Source organism: Gasterosteus aculeatus, chromosome 8, assembly GCF_964276395.1.
Source record: "Gasterosteus aculeatus chromosome 8, fGasAcu3.hap1.1, whole genome shotgun sequence".
Lineage (NCBI taxonomy): Eukaryota > Metazoa > Chordata > Actinopteri > Perciformes > Gasterosteidae > Gasterosteus > Gasterosteus aculeatus.
The window spans coordinates 12,592,735-12,616,603 of NC_135695.1; the positions used below are offsets into that span (position 1 = coordinate 12,592,735).

Consider the following 23,869-nt stretch of genomic DNA (forward strand, 5'->3'; position numbering starts at 1 on the left):
TGCTGCTCTCTTCAGTTTGTGCGCCTGAATTTCTGGTTCAAAAGCTACACAGACGATTGGTAAATACAGAACAGTTTGGGGGAAATGATGCACATGATATTTTAGATTTACGATTTTAATCAACTGGTGAAAATAAGTTTCTCCAGGTGTGAGAAACATCTGTTTACACCTGGGTGTGTTTCCCCTTGGCGTTAGAAGTTGACGTGCAGCGGTGAACGAAAAATTCGACAACAGTAAACATTGCAAGTAAAAGCCTTTATTTAGCAATAAAATATACTTACCTAAGTAAAAGTACTTAGAAGAACAGTACTTGAGTAAAAATAAGTAACGTTATATTAGTTACATTCCACTTTTGGAAGCCCTCATTAGGAGTACCATTTAGATAGATAGATACTTTATCAATCACCAAGGGAAAATGTGTGAAATATAAGATTTAAGATGTAACACTTAAATATATAACACTTAAATATAACTCCGAATGTGTTCTCTCAGCTCAAAAAGTTAACATTTTGATTTATTTCGATGTCAATACCTGATTCAACAGTTCAGTTCTCCTACATACTAAAAAGAAAATCGTATTACCATTTAAATGATTAGTCTTGATGAAATTATTTCCAGGTGTATTTGAGATATTCAGAACTGCTTTGTTTCCATTCGGCTCCACCATCATATAGCTTTTACATTACACTCTCTAAGAATTGTTTTCCTCCCAAAAACACAGAAAAGAAAAAAGTAAAAAAGGGACACAATTACTCATCAAATTTATTTTAAATTATTTTAAATGTAAAGCAATACACAAAGCTACAGTTATAGTGTATTCATTTTCTATACAAGCAGTTTGACAAACAATGTAATGTTGACAAGTTTGTTATTCTCAGCAAAGGTTGTATTTATGTGACACTCCACTGTATTTTTGGTTTTCTTTTCTGATAATATGCTAGTGGTGGAGTCAAACAAACACGTGCACCCAGATGGGTGATAGTTTATAGCTTTATATGGCTTTCAGTTTGAGTTGTGTGTTTGTGTCTCTCTCTGTCTTACTGTGTGTGATTAGTTAGTTTGTATATCAGTAATCATCATATCAGGAGTCATTGTCGTAAACGTCTGAAAGAAAAAAAGAAAAAATACACTGGTTTTCAAAATGGAACATGCCAGATCACATTGGAAAATTACACTGTTGGTGTAGAATTGATTACAGCACAGGAAGATCCAATACTAAACTGATATAATAACTCACCGTTTGGATAGTCAACATCATCATAAATGTCTCCTTCCCTGCAAAGAAAGATGCATGTTAAACTGTCTGCAGAAAAATAATTTCTATTCACGTTTTTAGCCCTAAAAAGATTCACTTACATTGTAAGAAGAAGCGATCTGGACACAAAGCCATCTGTGAGAGGTGTGAACAACAGATTTGGGGTCAAACACTTGCACTAAATTCAAATACAGCTCGTACTGAACTGGTGATCTCAAGACGTTCAGCCTCCACCATCCCAAGTGTACACATTTCTACCAACTGGACCGGCACCAAACTCTGTTCAGAAATGAATTGTCCCCCGACAGCGCGCTCTGTTGACATAATATCTCGATACAACGGCATTTCCTCTTGTGCCACATCGAGGTTGACTGAACATGGCAAGCGTTGTACTGTGTCTAAAAGCGTTTTTAGCTTTTCGCTCTAGTGTTTTATAAAGGCCTTACAGGCCTGAAAAGCACGGCCGGAGTTCTTTTAATCTCATAGCCACGACAACAATGATAAACTCTTTTAAAATAGCATGACAGGTTGGATTACTTCAACTCTGTTTAACAAACAACACCATACATAGATTACAATGAATCCAGAGGAAAGCAACACAAATTCTAACCAGGACAAAAGTATCTTATCAAATCTATCTACATAATCCTGCGTCTGGTTTTCAAACTGCTGATCTGGCTCCACAGTAAAATTCAGAAGTGCTGACAGTTTACAGCCCGAGCAAATCTTTTCCCCTCCATGTGACTGCAGCACTTCCTAAATCTGGTGAGATCAACAGATTTATGCAACTAAATAATGCCGACGTTTGCCTGTGCTCTGTGTTCTTACACTTGTTTTCTTTTAAAACTTAAAACCTGCCTACTCCTTTCCTTTGTATGCTTCTTTGTATTAAAGTATGTATGTTTGGAAGTATGTTTTTGCTTTTATGTACAACACTCTGAACTGCTTTTGTATGATATGCAGCGATTGGCAAACTGCTTGTGTAACAGTTCTTGCTTAAAATGTGAAGAAACAACCTACATTTTCCAAACTGGTTACAACACAGAGCTTTCTTGCTGTTGGTTAGCTGGATGATGTCCACAATTTCTCCTTGAGTCACGTGCAGATCTTTCCCTCCCGGCTTCTTTATGATGCCGTTAGGATCCACCATCATGGTGTGCAGCACCCTGAGTGGCCCTTCATACTGTAAAACATCAGTTCCAGAGGTGCATTTTTTTGTCTTACTGGGAAATATGTAACATATTAACGATATTCATCACTGTGCTTCTTATCATCATTCGTTGTATGTAGAGTTTCTCAAGAAACCCCTGTGGGCCCCGTCCTTTTTTTCTTTTTATACTTATTATCTTATGGACAAATGAATTAAGAAAAAATAACAATCATTTTATACATTTTATTGCTATTGCACTTTGTTTTATCTAAAACCAAATATTGGGTGGAACAGTGTCACTGTTTTACCTTAAATCTTTTTCTTAACTCCTTCTCCACTTTGGGTTCAATGCTGAAAAAGATGATTGGGATTTTACGGTTAATCAAGAATCATTTATATCGTTCATCACACTTCCTCCTGATCTGCTTTCCGCAGATTATGAGATTTATTTAGAGGTACATATACTTGGTTTCTTTACATATTGATCATCTTGTGTAGTCTCATCCTTTTTCAGGTCAACATAAATAAAGCTTTACATCACAATATCATGCACAATATCACAGGCTTATTTCCTTTCTCTGCTTTCGTTGGACCGGATGTGAACAGATACCTGATTTCAGGCGGCGGTGGGGGAAAATCCTCAGTCATTGGTTCCACGTCATCATAGTAATCTGAGGACAAGTATGTTAAAAGTGAAAACTAAAACTAAAAAAATAAAATAATTTTTAATTAAAATAAAACAATTAATTAACAAAAAATAACTAAACATAAAACTAAATAAAACGTTTTTGTGAATTTACTTGGCATTAATGCCAATAATGTTCGCGCGTGGTGTGTTCTCACGTACCGTCATCTGAAAGCGTGCTGCAGATTACAGGAAACATATTGCATGTTAGTAACTTGAAACTGAGTTGCCACCAAACACTGCTAGCGTTGAAAACCATTTGGCTATATAAAATCAAACCATTTGTCTTTAAATACAATAAGAAAAAGGTAAAACAGGATTAAAATGATCCACGGTACCTGCCGCTGCCGCTGTACTTCACATTCACCATCATTGGGGGGTCTGGAGGTGGTGGAGGCAACTGTGAAGTGTTTGTTTTCCTGGAGTTGAGCAATTTGCGCTTCACTGCTTCATAGTCAACATCCACACTGGTGTTGCTGATGTATCCATCTTCAAGGTAACACAACATCACAAGTATGTCATTTGGCTTCATTAATATCATTCCGTGTTTGAGTCAACAAAGAACCTTCTATCATTGGCGCTCTTTTTTTTGAAAATGTTGGATCTCAATCTGCTGGAATCAATGTTGGCAAAATAGTTCAGGTAAAAAGGGAAAAATGTCTAAATACTTTTCACAGTCTCACTTTCTGAGGAGACGATATTTTACTGTGCTTTGGTTTATGACATCCTCTATTGACTATCGCCCGATATTTTCTGATAATCACACATCGGCCTTCTATCATTGCTTGCTAGAAAGTTTTATCAAATATTAAAGCAAGCATGCATTATGAAAGATACTAAGGTTGTTAGAGACAAGGCCACTTGGATTTTCACAGGTGGTCACAGATCTTCTGCATAATATATGCTGGATTTCTGAGACATGGCAGGACATCAGAGGCAAAAAGACCCAGAGAAAATGTCTTCAAACCGAAGATCTAAACTCAAATTACTCTATTTAAATGCTACAGCGCGTACACACCTTCCTTCCTAAAGCAAAGTCATTGCCGAAGGTACCAAAGGGCCATGGCATATTCCAAACAAAGGAAAATAATATATTGACATATGCCAAATTATTACACCATGGCCAAATGTATGAACATTTACTTGAGCTTCATCTTTTTGATTTCAAATCGTAACATTATTCAAACTGAAAATTGTGTATCAAAACAAGCGGAAGAAACCGAATTGAGATATCAATCATTTTAAACAACAGCAATACATTTTGGAGACTAGACGTCACATCTGTAGGATGTTTGCTACTTCTGAGTGGGGAGGCCTCCCTTTATCGCATTTAAGGATTTACACATACGTTAATAGAATTGTTGAGTGAAACTCACAGTGTCCATCCAAAGAGCGAGCCAACCATTTCCCCTCTGGGTTATTCTTAACTCGAAGGATCTCCACGCTCTCTCCTTGTCGTATGCTGAGGTCCAGTTTTCCTCCTCCATGCCAGTCGTGGCGGACTCTGGCTGTGTGGAGAACCTCCACCTCCCCTTGCAACTACGGGTGGATACAACAAAAAGCTTCAGGAGGTTGAAGGTCAACAGAAACAAATGAGACGTATGTGTGTATGGAGTGTATACTTGAATAACCTGCTTATAATAATGCTTGATATATCAATCCTAGATTTAATCGTATCCAGTAATATTAACTAACATAATACACATAAATTAGAAAAAAATGTATTCTTTGGCTTGACCCACAGGTGGTGGTTTCCTAGAATGTGAATATGGTCAACAAATTAAAAGAAGTTCTCTGTGATCTGAAGGTGAGCGTTTGGGTTCTGAGTGTTTCAAGCAAGACAAATATGGAAAATACCTTAAACTTCTTCTTCAATTCATTTTCTTCTTTCCGACGTTGCATCTGATTTATTTTATCCTGCGCTTGTTGACTCTTCTTCGTTGTTGTTGACGGTTCTTTTTTATTTAGCTTCTCAGCGTTCGAGCGATTTTTATCCACCTGATCCCTATAAGAGAACATTTTGAAGAGGACGTTACTTTTACATTTTCTGACAGTCCTTCAAACCATGCTGGCAGGCCCTCGCAGGCCACCAGCATGCAATGCTGGTGGCCTGCGAGACCGTGCACGGCTCTGCTTGAAGATAGAAGCTAATGTCGGACTGACTTCTTCATCCTGCCCTCCGAAAATGCCTTCGCATTTAGATTTCCTCTCATATCGGGGCCCTTTATTTTGACTACCTGGAACAAGCTGATATTGTATTTTACCACTTTTGAAGCTCCTGGAACGTTCAAATCAAATGAACAAAACAACAAAAAACTAAACGTGATTCAGCCCTGAGCACTGACAAGAAAACAATTTAACAACTGCAGCATCCCACAAAAAACAGTTTCTTTTAAGAGGATATCTGTTGAATCACAGCAACAACTTACAACCAGAAAAGATCATATGGCAGAATAGTGACGCAAATAACGTTGCCTCCGAAACACTCACTATGCTACATACAAATTCAGTTTTCCTTCGGGCTTTGATTCTAAAAAAGAGATTTATGTTAAGATCATTAGAAGTTGTCTCACAAAACTAAAAACTAATTGCAAAAGCCTCTTCGGTGGTGGTGCTTGCTAAAGTGGTTGTAGCAATAATAGCTTTCATGGTAGATGCAAAAATACCTGCAGCTGTGACAAGAAACACGGGGCTGTTTAATGTCAGCACTTGTAGCCACCGTGTATTTTTAGGTGGGGCAGCGCTTAACAAATACAGAGACAATTGTTTAATGGTAAAGGCAGAAAGTATATACTCACTCATCAATAAACTCATACAGATCATCATCCTCCTGCAACAGAAACAAGAACATCGTTGAGCTTAATTGACCTTTGTTTCACCACTATAAAGGGATACAAACAAGTGTGAACTGGATTTTAAACTTTATTAGAATTTTAGTCTCGTCTTTTAGGGAAAGTGTAATTTAAATTTTTTGATTTTTGTGCTTACCCCCTCCATGCAGTGTGAACTGTTGTCACTACAGGACTCTGTGAAGTCACACAATATTAAGAGATGAAAGGCATATCTTCTTTTGGAATCAAAGGCTCATTATTTCAGTGTCAATATTTAAGTAAAAACTCTTAGAGGTACAAAGGCCTCATCGAGGAGAGGAGCCATGCACCAATGAAAAAGCCGCAATTGTTACCGTTCTTCTCAAAGCTTGCAATGTCGTCATAGAACTCGTGGTCATTGTCAATGCTCCTGCAATCAACAAACCTGGTAATTATTAATCAATTCGATATGCAGCATGTATTTTTGACTACTAAACACTTTACACAATACTTTGGCTGCCTTTAAATCATCATAGCTGTGTTGGAAATGACATTTAATCCCATTTTTTAAAGTACTTCCCAGCAGCATCGTTTGAACTAGTTAAACACTCACATATGTTGCGGCAGCACTACGGGCTTGTTGCATCGCTGTGGTGGTTTTGGAGGACTGACGACTGCAGGTAGGGACATCTTTCTGCCTGCTGAAACCGGGGGACCTGCTTGGAGAAACCAGCAGAATGTGTAAAGAAGTGGACGGATAAATGAGACGGACAACCAACACTCAACAGTCACGTGTACATTTTTGCAGAAATCATGTAATGCTCTTAAATTTCCCTCAAAAAGTAGATATTTTTATATACAAACACACGAATAAGAATCGGAAAACCACAACGGTAAATTGTTTTTTGTTTTTTTGTGTCGCTGTTGATAAATTCCGAGGAGAACTACAGAATCGTATTTATAATAAGATCGTATAAGATAATAAGAATTACCACAGAATATATTGCGTTTTGTTAATCATGCCTTTATATATTTATGTTCTAAAATGTGGAAAGGATATAAGCATTCACCCAGCAGGGCTCACCAAAGATGTTTCACTATGAATTGAGTCCATTATTACAAATCTGTGAGCGAGTAAGCCAGAGAGACTCACCATCGTTCTTTCTTGGAGCGGGATGAGCAGGTCCTCGGATGAATCTTTGATAGGGCTCCAGGTTGACGAAGGGAGGCCGTTTGGGCTTCAAGGGCAAAGGTCTCTCAGGGGGTAAGGGCTTCCTCAGCGGGGTCACTTCCCCTGCACTCCTCTGTCGCGGCTGCTGGCGGAGCGGCAGAGGCGCGGAGCTGGGAAACGCCGCAGGAGACAGACCTGGAGCTGTGGCTGCTGGTTTGGCACCTGGAGGCCTATGGTGCAGCTGCATCAAGCTCTGCAGCATCTCCCCCTTCAGTTTGACCTTGCCGGGCTCTGCCGCCTTCAGGGACGCTCGGGTTCCAGGTTTAGCAGGCGGTCGAGGGAAGGCCGGAGGTCTCGGGTGAACGGAGGCTTCCATCGGGAGCCGCGCCAGGCCCGGACTGGGGCTCGGTGGAAGAGGACCCTTAGGAGCGAGTCTGTGATGAGAGAGGTTGCTCTCTGTAAGGGGCAGTATCACTTTGCCAAAGCAGGGTTGTGGAGATTTGGGGGAATCGCCGTCTCGGCTGCTGGCGTCCGAGGTGCAGACCTTGCTGTTGAACTTCGCCCTCAGAGCCTTCACATCGACGCTCTCCTCCTGACGAAAACATAGGAGCACAGACGTAACTGCAGCTGCTCTATTTCTACAGCAGGAAGTCAGCAGAACAGCACGCAGCAAGGCATGCCACACCAACGCTCACGCACACACACACACACACACCACCCATCAAACGCTCTCTTACAAGGCGAGAACCCGTAGCGCAATGATACAGCTTCCTGGTTGTTTTGATCTTCACAAAGCTGAGAAGTCTGCAACTCTTTGCAGCAGACAAAACTTTAATCAGTGCAGGAAGATATTGATGGTTGCAAGAAAAAACAATAGACGATGTTAGAGATTAACAATAACTAATGATACATATAAATGATTTGAGCACGGATCTCTCAACCAAATTTTAAAGACCTCACTGCAGTTCTTCAGTTTAGTTTGCAACATGTTATCAAGGTTTGCTGTGGTTCAAATGACTGCACCTGACTGACTACATGGTGTGAAACACAGTTATTTTACTAATATACGCATATCAGACCTGTGCATCCCTAAAGGAAGCTGTAAAAGCCATACCTTTAAAAGAGAGTCAAGCTGATAGGGCTTTTTCTTTGAATATAGAGGTTCTCTTTGTTTCATTTTCTGTATTTTGGTCAATTACAATCACATGCAAAAATGACAGCTAATAAAAACAGTCACACGACTTGGATGTCTGCATCTTTATAGGGGGGAGTTTGGCATTGTTACACGTTGGATATATAGTTATTACTGAAACTATCTTTTCATTTATTTTTGTTTTACCACTCACCAAAACAATATTTTTTAAGGCACTGCAGAAGTAAACTTTACTAAAATACCTGCAAACTATCTTAGCAACTTTGTATGTATCATGGAACCTCTGGGGCCCTTCTGATAAGAAAACAATTTGACTCGGATGTTAATTCCTTGATGGTTCCTCGAACTGAACATCTCAGCACTGCTGCTAAATGGACATTCTAGTCACATACATTTACATACTCGCCACAATCTATGAAGAGCTCTCTAGTGTCGACATTTACTGAACCGGTACCCGATGGAGGGTTTTTATTCACTTTTGAAAATATGTTTAGCGTAGACAGAAATTCAAAACAGACTGACCCAAGTCTAAGAATGGAAGTTCTCCTCTTTAGGTGTCTCTTTAGATTAGATTAAATTAGATTCAACTTTATTGTCATTGCACTGAGTACAAGTACTGAGGCAACGAAATGCAGTTTAACATCCAACCAGAAGTGCAAAATAGCAAAAAGTGCAGAGTATGTGCATGTGTAAAGTGTAATAAGTGTAATAAGTGAATAAATAGATATGTACAGTAAGAAATAGTTAAGCAATATGAACAGTAAGAAATGGACATGTAATAACAGTGCAAATGTTCAGTCTCTGTTCAGTTTATTTGTGATATGAATGTTGTCACTGACTCAAATGAAACCACATTGAAGATATGAATTTGAATAAAGTGCTCGCAGCAGTTCAAAGAAGAACATCAGTGGTCAGCAGGAAGTAATGATATCATTGGTTGAGCTGGACTCCTTTAGGCAACCATAGCAGTCAGACATTCTTTCAAAAGAGCAACGGTTGTCCGACATATATGATCAACAAAGAGGAGGTAATTGTGAAAATGAAAAGATATTTTGTTACACATGAACACGTCTCATTCTCCGTTATGTTGAGAAGAAATAAAAAACAAGCTGAGAGTGAAGGAATGACTCTGTCTGTCGCCTTTAACACAGTCAAAGAGTGCAGAGAGGAGCAGGAAGCTTTCACAACCACACACCTCTATACCTCTGCATCCTGCCGAGGTTACCATAGCAACGCCCCCCGAGCTGTTACTCCTGCACAAATGAGCTGCAAATGAGCGCTGCCTGCAGTCGTCTCTCTTGCTACAAGTAACATTTCACCACACCGCAAAAACAAATATACACAACACCCAGACCGGTTCACTTTCAGTGAGCGAGTGTCTTCAGTAGGGTATTGTGTGTGTGTGTGTGTGTGTGTGTGTGTGTGTGTGTGTGTGTGTGGGTGTGTGTGTGTGTGTGTGTGTGTGTGTGTGTGTGTGTGTGTGTGTGCATGGGTGCAGGGTTGCGACTGACACATATTACCGGAGATGTTTCTGAAATGGTGTCGCCACAGATTGTGGCTGTGCAGGTGTGCTGCAGAGAAAACGTTTATTATCAACTAAGGAACACATTTTAGAAGAAGCCTGGTCACATGAGATATGACTTATGAACTCATATTGTAGTTTTGTATATTTACTGAAATATTGATGAACTGATATAATCGTGAAGCATTCGGAATCACACTCACTCTGTATGAATTGGGGGTAAACACAGTTTACGCTACTTTTTCTCACATACACTCCAGACAGTCTCTGATACAGAAAGTACTCATTTATTTTATTGTTGCCAGGGTTAGGAACTAGTAACTATTGTGATTTTAGTGGAGTTCTGATGATCATTTGGAGCACAAATGTTTCAAAAAGTCTTAAAATACAATTAATGGGTGTAGTGTAAGAATAAGATAGGAATGTGAAGCCGCACTGAGCACACTGTCAATCATTAACACCTGATAGCTGTATGTTATAAAGCTTTCTTTCATCAGCAGCAGCATGAACAAAATTCCAACTTCCCCTCCCGGCATTACAATGATGTAACCACTGTTGACAGCCACCGTAGCCAGTCTGTCAGATCATGAATCAGCAAGATTTTAAACTTGGATAAAAGGTATTTTAATGAGGATTTAGTTATATGACGCTACGATCTGCTTATCTATGAGGTATTCATAGACAGCCTGATGTTTAGGAGGAAATAACCAGAAACAGAGTGAAAGGTGCTGTGGAGCAGTCATGCGTAACTCAATTGAATAATATGTAATGAAAACAACAGCACAACATCCCTAATAACAGCATAAACAACAATCTCTTACCATATTTTGTCTTTAGTGATGGTTTAATGATGAATAAAGTGCTTCATGTCCAGCATTGATTGAGTATTCAGGCTGACGCTCCCGTACAGACTTGTGTCACTAAACTTACTGCAAATGAGGAAATGCTCTGCAATTCAGTGTTGTCAGGGTGAGTGACAGCGCCACAACATTTACAATAGAACATTTACATGCCAGAAGCCACTGCGTTTTAGTTCTCCTTAAAAGATCAGGTTTTACAGTAATTTGTGAAGGCACCGCAAAGCAAGGTTGTCTGTTTTTTTTTACGTCTTTCTAACTAATTTAAAGTAGCGGATAAGCTCATAAAACAGAACATAATGAGCGGGTGAAATGAAACATGATAAGTATCAATTACTTTGCATTTCAAATAGTCACATAACAACTCATTTTGTGACATTATCATCGCTCTCTGACATGACACGCTTGATTGTTTTAATTGTACAATTTTCCTGCATTTCACATGCAACCACGAGAAGTAATGAATGTCCACAAATTTATTAGAACCTTTTGTGGTTCTCAATGTACAGTCATTTTCATTTCAGAAGAGGGGATTGTGATCCCCGGTGGGGGATACCGACAGCGGTGGTCCGGTTGCTCCATCGGGGCAATAGAGCAAGTCTAAAGGGCCGGGATACCCGTTGGCAGCTGTGGGTGAAGCAGATGTGCCTCCTCCCATCATCATCTGGCCGCCTGCAGGGGGGACTGTCACGCCTGCTGGTGCCCACGCTGCCACGCCGCTGTGAGTTGTGGACCAGGGCGCGGGAGCTGGAGCTGCCCACTGATCCCCCAGAAACCCCTGCTGGCCCCAGGGCAGGGTGGGGGGAGAGTACGGGGGGGAGGAGTACGGAGAGCCGCCTGCCGGCTGCGCAGGGAACATGGAGAGGATCTGAGAGGACGAGAGCGTCGGCTGTGGAGACTCTGAGAGACCGGGAGAAGATAAATGAAGAATCTAAACGTTGTCTTGGCCTTTTGAAACCATTGATGTTGAATTAGACGCCCCCTGTGAATTTGTCATTTTCACGTTTTAAGTAGGGTACATATATAAAACACAGTGTTTTGGTGCGTTAAAGACGCTTTGAGACAGATTCTTTAACCCTCATGCAGAGTCGGGCTCGCTCAATCTCCAGCTTCAAAATTAATGAGAAAATATGGGATGGATCTTTTTTGATCTACCTCAACTCGACAAAACCATTTTTTTACGTTAATCAACGGAAAAGCTCGACATTTGTTCCAGTGATTACATTTTATTTCTGTATTAAATCTTACGATATATTATATAATAATATTGGGGGGTTTCGGACTGTTGGTGGGACACTTTTTTCTTCATCTTTTAGTATTTCATGATATTTACTCTTTTAAGCAAAATGTCTCAAGGGATTTGGCCGTTTTTAGTTGTGATTTAGCAGTTGCTGATTGCAACCAACTGAAATAATAACGTGTAAAGCGCGTAGGACAGGTTTGAGTTTGGATTGTCTGCTCTGGGCTACCGTAGAAACATGATGGCCACGAGGACACATAATGCCTCATTCTTATTTTGAGGTAATTACAAGAACACACACACATTGCATTTATATTTGCAATATAAAGGTCTCTTAAACACAAGGAAATGTACAGATAATTTAAACATAATAGAAAAAGTAGCCTCAGATTATGGTCTATGATTTTTTTAATGGCGACGTTACTATTAGTGTGGTTCATTTAGGTGAGAAAATATACTTTGATTATGCATGCTTTTTTTTTTTTCATGAAGCAGTTTATTTCATGCTGGTCTGCTTGTGAGAAGGGTTGAATAAATGAACTGACTCACTAATGTTGTTAAAGTTATCAAAGTTTCACTGTCATGAGTAATGAAAATGACCACCACAAAGACACAGGATGTGAACCTTTGCCTCGGATGTTGCAGGCTTACATTGCAGTGCCCCACAACAAACACACATGAAACATTAGACGCTAGACAAGAAGAAGACAAGAATGTCTGCGCTGACATATTTCTATTCCATCATCGATACACAGAAAACACTGCACATTCCTCTGATTTACTGTATATAGTAGTAAAATGCGTCTCGTTATCATTAGATTCAACCAAAATCAATACCACAATGTGATGTCAGTGTGTGGGTGTGGGTGTATTGCCACACTGTCGCAGTGTCCACACACTGAGTCACCATTGAGATCCAGCGGAGGGAAGTGGTCAGTGTTTTTGTCCTGTACCTTTTATAGCGGCGCAGCCCACAGTTTATGACTTTAATCCATTTGCATTATGGTACATCAAACCCACGGACTCTGAGCTCCCGATGATGCCACGGCAAAAATGACTGTACCACAACATGTGTTGTGCCTTTGTGTGTCCACTCCAGCTAACGCACACACACACACACAATCAAGACTAAGGACTAGTGTGCTGCAAAAATCAATCGACAGAAACGTTATCTGCAACTATATTGAAAAACAATTCATTGTGTAAGCAATTTTTCAATCCAAAAATGGCAGAATATACCTTTTCAGTTTTTGAAATATGTATATTTCCTTCTTTTCTCTGTATAATATCATATATAACAGCATATCTGGGTTTTAGCATTACTTTGGACTTGGGAACTGGGATGGACATTTGCTAGACAAAATGATCAATTGATCTAGAATATAAACATTGAATTAATCAATGATATTGAGAGTTAGTTGCAGCCCTTATTTAAACAAAACCGCAACAAGTCTTGGACCAGTCAAACATTTTTGGAAGAGAGCTTGAAGGAGACTAAATGACAGTTAAATGGATTGTGCTGCCCCCAACTGGCTCTGCACATAAAATGTTTTTTCGTATTAACCGATTGCACGTTACCTAGAATTCCTGACCTGGACTCTCGTTGAAACTTACCTGGCTGACTGGTGCAGGAGCTCTGGTTGGGGATCAGAGGCTCCTCCATCTGCAGGGAGAAGACTTCCATCAGCTCATTATTAAAAGAGACCTGTAGACACAGAAAAACCACAGTCTGTATTTGATATGGTTAAATATGCTCTTTTAGTTAAGTACAGTGTTAAGAGTAACATGATAGCTGACTATACATAAACATGAAAATAAACATAAACATACAAATACACTTAAGGTTGGACTAAATTAGAGACTTTCATTTCTTCACATTCATCATCTTTAGTGACATAAATCTAGTAAGTCAGTATTTAGAATTGAAAACATCTAAATTCTGACGCGTCAATTGTTTAGTATTTCTTTCCTGTTCATGTCTCCTGTCCATGTTTTTTTGTTGAGAAACCAACGTGGTTCTGGTGCATCACAGCGGAACCACAGTGTCATATTGTGTTTGGCTGATTGTACCTGGGTTGAAGAATCCGGCTGTGGAGTGAAGACTCCGTCAGGAGCTGGTCCCTGAAAAAAAAGCCACACTGAAAAGCTTCACTGCAACGTGTGAGATAGATGAGAAAAACGAAGAGAGATTTTCAATGATACACCTGAACAAGAGATTTGGGGATCTCATTTACCTCAGCCGGAGGGACAGAAGTGTCTCTCTGTAGCAGCAAGGAATTGATCTGGAGAAAAGAGACAAACGAGATATAACGCAGCGTTGGCAAGCACAAATAAAAAAAAAAACTCCTCCCATTGTAGTGATCTTTCTCTGACTTGTGTCGTGGCCTCCTTGGCTTCTTCTGGCGTCTCCTGGTCCACAGTCTGACAAACCTCCTCAATGTCCAACAGGACCGGTTCCGCCTGATGGACACAGAAGAAACGTCACACTGCACCTCAAACACGTTCACCGCAGATTCGGCACAGAAATGGCAGGCGGTGCTGCGCGTGGGCACCCGGTTGGCTGTCCTGATGTAGAACAGGCTGCAGGTGTCCTGGTGCTGATAGACGTAGGCCAGAGCTCTGGGGTCCGACTCGTCCGTCTTCAAAGAGCTGATCCTGCTCCTGTGATGCTCGTGGAGTACAGCCTGAGAAAGGTTTTAGTTTTTGTTAAAACAACCCGCAAACCACCGCATGCAATGAAGCAGCTTATGGAAAGAACAGAAAATTGCAGTGGCTGTTTTGTGATGTTTTTTGTCTTGATCCACCTTTAACCTGCAACCTGAAACTAAAGGAGATGTTGAACGTGGCAGGTATATGCAGAATTCTTCAGGGCTGGCAGACATTTGTGAGAACCCTGTCAGGCCTGTTCTTCTGCCGTGTTCATTAAGCATCATGCAAAGAGCGTGTGGGAAAGGTTTCCAACAGAGGAGCCGTGTTCCATTATCAATAAAGGTGACCAAATGAATGAATGACAGATTCCGATATTCTCTGCCATCAATCCCAAGTTCACTTAGTCAGTTTAAATGACCTTGAAGTTTCTGAAATGTTGTCATTTTGATACTAGTCTGTATTCTTGATTAATATATTTAAGTTGAATCTAATTTTCTCTTGAAAAACAGTTTGCATTGCGGTAATTCTTATTGATTTTTTCCCAATTATTTATAAAATGTATGATGTTTTTGTTCATTCATTTAGTTATATTTATTGATAATTTATCTATGATACACAGAGTTGATGCAATTATTAAATGAACTACAGGACAGCGGATGAGAGATTTGGAGTGTAACTCACCCCGGTCCTTTCATCCACTATTTTCAGTCCGCTCTGAGAAACTTTCAACCAGACCCTCAGCTTGTGTCTCCCCTGTCTCCTTGCTGCTGCCTCAAAGCCCTGAGGGGAAGAAAAACAAGTTTAAGTGGTTGGAGTCAGGAACCTCAAGTTTAAACTTTTAACTTTAATAGCTATGAATTAAACATATTGTGCCTGAAATAATCACTAGGGGGAGCAAAAACATCTGACAAGCATCTAACAAGAGCTTTTTTTTCTTCCTCACAAATTCACCTCGAGTTCCCCCTGAGAACTGTTTCTATTTTTTTATTAAAGCTGGATTCATATTCCCACTGGATCATGCAAAGTTTCATACCAGGGGTTTCCCACGAGATCACTAATATGTCAAAGGTGGGCAGGATGTCAGATATATGTGAATCACACTTCTGCACTGGAAGAATTTTCCCAGAACTACTTTTCCTTCTTCATATCAATTATCAAAGTGATCCAAATTATTTTAAATGTCCAAATTTCAACTTTCAGGGGACCTTTGTTGTATCAAATATAAATACTGACTAAAAGCAAACAACAAACAACTGGATTAGTTAAAATAAAATGAGAGACATTGATGATCCCCATAGAAGGAACCACACTGACGTCAAGGATTCCTTCCCTTTTGTTTTAGAGCCATAATGCGGCTGACAGTTTTGGGGGTTTCACTGAAATATCTTAACATTAATATCAGACGAGGTGCTGCTCAAAATTGGACAACTTTGATAATGCTCTGACTTTTCTTCGCCATGAAGGCCGACGCAGCTTGTTCAGCGCTCCTCTGCCTCTAGTAGCACAGTAGCATGTGTTTACGAAGCGTCACCACCGTCACAGCGAGTCATGTTTTATAGGAAGTGCACACAGCAGAGGTGGACGTGTCAAACAAAACACAAGAGCTTTGTGGAGCAGACTACGTGTCTGACTGCAGGGTTTTCGTTGACCTGCAGTCAGACTTCTGGTTAAGATGGCAGTTTGTTTTGAAAGCAGTCAACAGGTGGGGGTCCGAGGGGTCCCAGTGAAGCGGCTCCGCCGGGCGCCATCTTAACAGTGGCAATGTCCTGAGAGTGTCAGGCTTTAGTTCAGATGTAGAGCGATGAACGGCTGCGTGATTTGACGCTTTAATGTAACAATGACCAACATCATAATTTAGATTTGTCCAAAAGTGTGGTTTATGGAAGACTGATGACAGTCCAGCTTCAGCTGACTCTCTGTTAACGCGTAACCTTAATCATTACTAAACGTACAGGCAAGTTGCTCCGATTCCTGTTGTTACCTTAAAAAACAACATGCATGTGAAACATGTGTAATTAGTGGAAAATACATATATCATTTAATTATTTGAATTCTCTTAATATCCCCCCAAAAGGTACCTACAACAAAAATGTATCTACAACATAAAGCTTAACTAATCTGATTTCACATTAGCATGCTAACGGACAACCAATTAGCATGTTGGCATTGTGATTGTGTTCATATTAGCGTGCAGATTGGATTGACATCGGGACTGAGCAGTCTGGGACATTGACCTTGACGTTGATGTTAAAATAGAAGATAATCCATATCATCAGGATATCATTCAATAGGTGACTTGAATCTCACTGGATCTCATAAGATAGAAGACGTGTGACGTTAGTCTCTCATGTTGCCTCACAATGAAACAACGTTGTGGTTGTGGAGGACCAGACGATCTTCTCACAAGTCGACCAGCTTTGATTAGGACGAGATAGAAGGTGTTTGTTTCGGCGGACGGGTTGACTACCTTTAGCTTCATCATAGAGTCCCAGCACATCTTCTCACCCTGGGCGTAGGGCACCGGGTCCACGCCGATCAGCTTGGCTTTGTAGCGCACCCCGTCTCCATGGAAACGGGAGGTGACGTCACTGGGTGTTCTGGTCGTTCCTGGGAAAAATGAAAAAGGGCGACAAAAGGGGTCAAAATATGGGGATAGATCTCAATCAGAGGGTGAAAAGGAAATGCCTGTGTTTATTTCTGCAGCTTAGTCTTAATTATGTTTGTGTGAGAATTGGTGTTTTTGCTATAAGGCATCTTTGTACAAAGGTTGTTAGGTTACATATTTGTGTGTCTGTGTGTTTATAAATGTATATTCAGTAGTGTTAGTGTTATCATGTTCTCAGTCTGTGCGTGGGCAAGTTGCTGACCAAGCCTTTGATGCTTGTTAAATGTACCATCTGGAACGTATTACTGGAATGGAAACAGTTGATTCTAAAAATGTCGATTTGCACTTTGTTGAAGCGTCGGTCAGCTGTTCGACAGCTCTACTCACGTTGTGAAAGTGTTTACGGGGTTTTAGTAACTGTTAAATTGAATGATCAGCACATTTCACAAGACAATAAAAAACAGTGACCTGAGTTGGTGATTGTCAGATACACTCTAGAGGTTATTTTCTTTGAAGACAGTTAACTGTCACTGCAACATTAACATGTTATAAAACGGCCACTTGTTGCTGCTGTATCGGGTGAGCGTTTCTAATGTGGGTGGGTAGTAAATATTCTGACAACAATGTTCAACTTAAATGGTACTTTTCCCCTGTGCTAGATGACAATAACACCTCTTATATGGCGGAGCTCTGGAGAGGATACGTGATGCAATGGAGGATAACATTCCGACACTGATATGTTACTGCTTATATTATGCTGAATGTGAACTATTTGGTTGCCCATCTGCCCATCTATTATTATCATAATCACTAAATGCAATAGAAATAAACACTCACTTACTACATGCCTGCAGCAACTACACTCAACAAAAAACAATCAGTTAAACAGTACAGCATGTGAGCTTTATTAGGATTTATATCCTTACTTTTGCAATTCAGCACAGGAGTTTGACTCGTGCTGATCATATTCTCAAAAAAAACGTTATTGTGGTTAAACGCTAACATGTCTGAGAAATGTGTAAAGCAGATTTAGAGTAAGATTTACATTTCGGAGGCTTAGAGAGACGGAAAGAAACAACTTCCTTGACAAACCAGCAAATATTTGCAAATAAAATTCCTGAGAAGATGGATAGACTGATTCCTCCGGTTTCACATTACGTTGTAAAACGTCTGAAATGGTTTCTAGTAACAGTCTCTCAAACAGCTGGAACGGCTGGACACCCTCCATTAATGCATGACGGGGGAATACGGAACAACAAGGAACAACAAGAAAAAACGCTCCCGTTTCCTGTCAGATTTGAGCGACGGCACAGATCTGTTTGGTCGATACAGAGTACCGCTTCTATTAATTTCTAATATCCACGTGTGTGGCTAATACAATAATACACCAGTAAATCCTATATTATTAAAAAAACATTTTCAACCATTTTATTTTTACGGTTGTTGTGTAGTAAAATTGTAGTTGTGATAACCTAATGCGAAAAGCTAATATTTGACCATTAATGGTTTACCAAAGTGATTTCTGGATAGATTTAAAATGTGTCTAAAGCAGCCGCACACAGATAAAACACGTTTTCTTATGTTCTAAACACTAGAACTCAAAGTCAAAGTACAGGCTGCCCAACCATGTCTGAAGAAAAGCTAAGAAACTGCACAGTCAGCTGATCCTTTCAGATCACGGGTTACAGTATTCTCATCTGAGAACCATGTCCGACGAGCAACAGCAGCCGAGTACTTGTACCTCTCCTGCTGGAGGACAGCCATGCCCTGACAGAGGTTTGGCCCGGTGCATGACAACTCGCAGCCGTTTGCTCTTTCTCCATGATGAAGATGTCTGATGGCAAATTCGAGGGCTGAGGTGTTGGAGGATGCAACAACGGGGCTGTGCCTCCTTTCGCCCGGCAGCCTGAGAAAAAAAGAGGAGCAGCTTCGATGTTGATTATATCGAATAATATCAGACATTTAAAACATTCAAAGCGCAAACAAACAAAAAACATCTTCAGATTCACGCAAAGTGTATTTCTGTTTTCCAAAAGCAGAAGAGAAACTGTTTGACGCACCTCACCTGATGAGAGTCTGTCTCTGCTGCTCGGCTTGACTCACGGCCAATGCATCTCAGGGTCAAAGGTCATGGCTTCACCCTTTGGCTGGTGATACATTAACATCCGCTGGGAGTCATAAGACATGGGAACCTCGTGTAAACGCTCAAATAGGCACCACGTGGTGCTGTCCCTCTCTGGGGGGTGAGCGAGTTTTCTGCGGTATTTTCTTAAAATAACAAGTGAACTGAATGTGGCATACTGCCAAATAAATAATCAGGCTGGTTGAAAACCGCTGCTTAAATACTTTTAACTATTAACTATAATGTCTTACTTTGTTTGATATATTTTTTTGCAAAATGGAGCATTTTGGACTTATTATTATTCTTGTATAATTTATTTCTGCATTTTCACAAAGCTACTGATGCTTAGCTCAGTAGCTTTGTAGTAGTTTGTCTAGCAAATCTTGTAGCTTGGCTCAGCTTAGCGTGTTAGCCTGCTAACAGTTGTCAAATGCCCGTCTACTAGGTGCCTTCTCATGTCAAACTCCACACCCCCCTTCTCTTACAAAAAACAATCCTGATGACATCAGAAAACATCCTCGTACTCATTTTCTTGGACAGAGTCACAGAGGATATTGTACAACTGTTTGTAAAGGCCGTATTACTCATTGCGATGAGTAACGTGCTAACGTCATATTTATTAGACCTCTGCTCCTCCCAAACACCACTCTGAGGAATGTCTGGACGTGTGTCATTTTGAGTCCCTTAATTCAGCATTTAGTAAATTTAGATGAACTTTGTGTCCTTTTAGTCTGAACCTCAGTTAGATAATCATTGGAGTTTTGTTTGTTTTATTTTCAAGTCCACTGAATTATCATTGGTAGGGAATACATTAGGTATTTCCTTATTCTTTGGTCTCCAGATACACTGAAGTTAAATACAGTAGACCGGATTAGGTGGAATATCAATATTCATTATTTTACTTTCATGTCAAAATCCTTATGAAACTAGTGCCTCTGAAGCTTTAACCGTTTAAATGCTTTGTATTTTGTCGTTGCTAACAGACCTGAAACCAGCGCGTGCTCCTTATCTGAAGCGCTTCACTATATGCAGGTTGTCTTCTAGAAGAAATGTTACACACCGTCGCCTACATTTGCATTATATAAGCTTGTATATCATCTGAAATAAATTATTTAGCTTTGTGCTAAACTAAGCTGCCCCGCTGCTGGCTTTACCTCCATATTCATAGTGTATAAATGAACTGACTCATGGCAAGAAAACTAACAATTGTATTTTCAATAAGTACCCATTTAAGTGACTGCACTGAATACTTCAGTATTCAGTGCAGTCACAGAATACTGAATACTGAGTTACTGTTTTAGGGAGAAAAGTGTTAGTTGTGATACAGTCTCTCTTTGCCATCATCAGGTTTTCCATATGAAATGCAAGAGATGCACTTTCATAGATAAGTACTTGGAACCGATCACTTGTGACCTTTAGCTTAGCGAAGAAGCTGCTCTGCATGAAAAAAACTCTCAGGAAGCCAAGCTAACTTTTTAAAACTCCATATACAAGAGTCTCATCTCAGATTAGGAACGGCTTTCCCGAAGATCTTCCTTTAATGAGAGGGGATTAATTTAAAGTTGAAATAATGTGCAAACCCAACTATTCAGGTCAGTCAACAGAGCCTTTAGTAACCTGAGGACATGAAATACTCTATTTAATCCACTTTGAAAAACTTCAAAAGACAGTAACGGCTCAAAATGATTATTGCCATACCAGCACAAGGGGGGGTTGGGTTTCCTTTTATTAAAAGAACAACATTTCCCAACATTGACAGTGAAGCAGTCAGTAGATGTGCCTCAGGCGAAGCTGGAACCAACGTGACCTGGGACCTGTCTGTCTGTGTGTGATGTCGCCTTGTCATCACGTGGGCTGTTTTTGGCACCAGTTTCCGCTTTTGCTTCTTAAAGTCACTCAGCTCAATGTAAACGTTCACTTACCACAAAGTTCAGACGCATGGAAACAACTTTGTTGGCGACTGTCTTACTGAGGGCGAGTGGGTATCACAACATATGGACCGCGTTCTGCCTTTTACCGTCGCTGAACTCCCGCTGAACTTCTGGGTACACCCTACACGCACAGAACAAGTGCTTACTTTAATTAAATAACAGTTTACATTCACACTACCGAAGCAAACTTAAGCAGAGCACGAAGGACACACTGTGTCCTCTACACACCTTTTAATGAATAGAAAATGATCAGTTAACTAGTAAATTTGAAAGTATAATATGCAATAATTTCCTAGTAAAATGCTTTCATACACAACATGTAAAACACTGAAGAAACATTCAAAACCAGTCTGACCATAGTACAGACATAGATCTTTTGGCAGCAGCCATATTAGAAAATGGGACAAGTGACACCACTAAAACTAAAAGGAGTTGACGAAGCTCACCTTGAGCTGCCCATACAATTTGATCAGCATTGCGACAATAAAGAAAAAATGATTTTGCTTTGGCTCATTACTCATTTGGCGCTTTACGTCTGCAGCCGTGGGAGGAAAGAAACCACAGAGGGCCAGAGCGCGTAACAGCGACTTATTGGAAGACAAAGATAAAGGTTTATCTTCAGGAAGTACACATCATCACAGATGGATGATAACTAGTAGAAAACACAGCTCTCACACTTCTTCCTACAGAATCCCACCAGTCAAATGTTTTTAGTGTCAAAGGACGGGTCTCTCGAGGTAAGCAGATTGCCAGAAAGGATTAATCATTTCACAAAGTCAAAGTTGGTCTGCAAAAAACATTGAAACAGCTCGACTCAAAGAGGATAGTCGAGCATTCAATTTGCTTTTTTAGGAATTAGCCAAAGCTTTTATCCTTATCATCCTCTAAAAGAAAGAATCCCATCAGTCCTAAAATAGAGGAATCAGAATCAGGAAAATGTATTACCAAAATATGTCAGGCATACAAGGAGTTTGACAGTAAGACAATGGAAAACAAGACAGATAAGACAACGTGAAGAACAACATAATGCAAAAGGGAATTAAATTTTTCTAAATAAAGTGCACCAGCGAACAGAAAGTGGCAAGTGTCCGTGCATGTGGAGTGTGACGGGAGTGACCGGTGGGATGTCAGAGTTTTCTGTCGACTGCTGACGGGAAGAAGCTGTTTGTGTGGCGGGAGGTCTTAGTCCTGATGGACCTCAGCCTCCTGCCAGATGGAAGGGGGACAAACAGATTGTGTCCGGGGTGAGAGGGGTCGGCAACAATCTTTTTAGCTCGCTTCAGGGTCCTGGAAGCGTCCTGGAGGGACCTCAATTAATGATGATCAATGACTGGACTTCTGTGTATAAAAGCAGCTCGAAAATACATCAGTGGAAAGAGTCAAATCCCTTAGAAAGAATTTCAAACAAATAACAGATAAGAAAGTCTATTTAAGTGAATCCATGGTTTTACTTTGGTCCTTGATTATCCCAGATCTGTCACCCAAATGAAGAGTTTTGTTGCTTCTGATATTATGAGTCCCCTGTAACTGCATCAAACACATGTAGAAATGATTCATATGTCCCTTTAATTACATTAAAAATATCAGTTGCAGTTATTTTCGTGCCTCTGCTGCACTTGGTTGGATGCATGAAGTTTTCTCAGTGGATGATTCATGTTCTTATGTGTCTGATCCCAACGTCCTGAGGAGTCTACAGAGGACAAACAAGGTCACTTGGGTTGATGTAATTAATTCTCAGGTGCACATTACTCCGTTTTGTCTTTACATAGACGATAATGTTGCTGTAGCAATGTTGTATATCGCTCTTTTAAGGAAGTACATTCACATGGATTTTTGCAGAATCGTTTTGATTTGAGAATAGTAGGATGTGCCTGCCCTTTAAGTGCTGATTAATGTGTTAAACTGATTTAGGTGATACTGTAAGTTACCCAGAAAATCCTTGCTTTGACTTTCATGAGTTACAACGTCACCTATTCTGTGCTAGTGGCTTGGCTACAACCTACACGTGTACAGCCCCAGTGTACTGACCACAGACAGATGGTTTTAAGTGCATTGGCAAATTAAATGAATTTACATTAAAGAAAAATATAAATGGAGCACGGACGGCCGAGAGGTCCCATGGTTTACAGCGAGCCGGAGGGCATTCCGGTCAACGTTGGAGTTTCCGCGCCGTGGCATCACTTAAGTGGTTTGTTTGTTCTATGAGATGCCAGCTCCCTTTGGTGGTATGAGCAGTGGTGGTTTACCTTTTGGAGAGGTGTTGTGTTCAGTCTTTTAAGGTCGGCTGCAGACAGAAACGCTCCTCACTGTAAACATGAGTCACACTGAAATGGATGTGATGGCTGGAGAGTCAGAGCGGGCCTTAAGTGCATCGACGTCGTGTGTCTGTGTGTGTTCTCGATGTCCATCGGCTGTCCCTCGTTCCTCATACCCCCATTTACAGGCATCTCTCTTTTGGGACAGAGCTGGAACAAATGTCACCCAGCTTTGTTCCAAAGGGACTGTAGATCAATGCCATGTGTGCACGTAAAGAGATAATTGTAAAGTGCTTTTGAGCAAAAAAGCGCCCCCTGATTCCCGTTCACTCGATGTAACTCAGTGATCAGAACTGAGATGAAACAGGATTTAAACACGTTGATAGTTTAAAGACACAAAACATGAATAACGTGAAACATGAAAGGAAGCGTGGGAGTCCATTAATGGCCCAGTTAATCAGAAT

At 40.4% G+C, this 23,869-nt stretch overlaps 2 protein-coding genes across 7 annotated transcripts; both read right to left on the reverse strand.

Moving 5' to 3' along the window:
• Positions 1 to 749: 749 nt before the first annotated feature.
• LOC120823596 (uncharacterized) lies at positions 750 to 10,706 on the reverse strand. 4 transcript variants are annotated; one of them, XM_078108249.1, is made up of 16 exons: positions 10,568 to 10,706; positions 7,054 to 7,663; positions 6,514 to 6,616; positions 6,275 to 6,345; positions 6,079 to 6,116; positions 5,889 to 5,920; positions 4,948 to 5,095; positions 4,467 to 4,629; positions 3,429 to 3,579; positions 3,253 to 3,269; positions 3,016 to 3,076; positions 2,714 to 2,756; positions 2,276 to 2,438; positions 1,357 to 1,390; positions 1,238 to 1,275; positions 750 to 1,104 (listed from the first exon to the last, which is right to left on the reverse strand). In XM_078108249.1, exons 1-16 carry the CDS (start codon positions 10,568 to 10,570, stop codon positions 1,082 to 1,084), a joined length of 1,698 nt encoding a protein of 565 aa, XP_077964375.1. In that variant the 5' UTR covers positions 10,571 to 10,706; the 3' UTR covers positions 750 to 1,081. The 4 variants fall into 4 exon arrangements, with proteins under 4 accessions (XP_077964375.1, XP_040039658.2, XP_077964374.1 ...); XM_040183724.2 differs by having other exon boundaries at positions 6,275 to 6,330; positions 6,514 to 6,619; XM_078108248.1 differs by having other exon boundaries at positions 6,514 to 6,619.
• On the reverse strand, positions 10,572 to 19,266 carry LOC144411443 (uncharacterized). 3 transcript variants are annotated; one of them, XM_078108252.1, is made up of 10 exons: positions 19,163 to 19,266; positions 18,839 to 19,003; positions 16,960 to 17,099; positions 15,174 to 15,272; positions 14,396 to 14,527; positions 14,217 to 14,303; positions 14,078 to 14,125; positions 13,914 to 13,964; positions 13,458 to 13,548; positions 10,572 to 11,503 (listed from the first exon to the last, which is right to left on the reverse strand). In XM_078108252.1, the coding sequence occupies exons 2-10, from the start codon at positions 18,918 to 18,920 to the stop codon at positions 11,124 to 11,126; spliced, it is 1,110 nt and encodes a 369-aa protein (XP_077964378.1). In that variant the 5' UTR covers positions 18,921 to 19,003; positions 19,163 to 19,266; the 3' UTR covers positions 10,572 to 11,123. The 3 variants fall into 3 exon arrangements, with proteins under 3 accessions (XP_077964378.1, XP_077964379.1, XP_077964377.1); XM_078108253.1 differs by having other exon boundaries at positions 13,458 to 13,506; positions 19,158 to 19,266; XM_078108251.1 differs by having other exon boundaries at positions 19,158 to 19,266.
• Positions 19,267 to 23,869: the final 4,603 nt, after the last annotated feature.

Bases quoted from the DNA above. Each gene is read 5' to 3' on its own strand.
- LOC120823596 (XM_078108248.1), bottom strand. The intron at 5,921-6,078 runs GTAAGCACAAAA...TTTCTGTTGCAG, and splicing joins GTTCACACTGCATGGAGGGG to GAGGATGATGATCTGTATGA. The intron at 2,439-2,713 runs GTAAAACAGTGA...GATGTTTTACAG, and splicing joins AGTTAAGAAAAAGATTTAAG to TATGAAGGGCCACTCAGGGT.
- LOC144411443 (XM_078108252.1), bottom strand. From the start codon at position 18,920: ATGGAGAAAGAGCAAACGGCTGCGAGTTGTCATGCACCGGGCCAAACC. The intron at 17,100-18,838 runs GTACAAGTACTC...CATTTTTCCCAG, and splicing joins GCTGTCCTCCAGCAGGAGAG to GAACGACCAGAACACCCAGT. The intron at 13,965-14,077 runs GTAAATGAGATC...CTTTTTTTTCAG, and splicing joins CTTCTGTCCCTCCGGCTGAG to GGACCAGCTCCTGACGGAGT.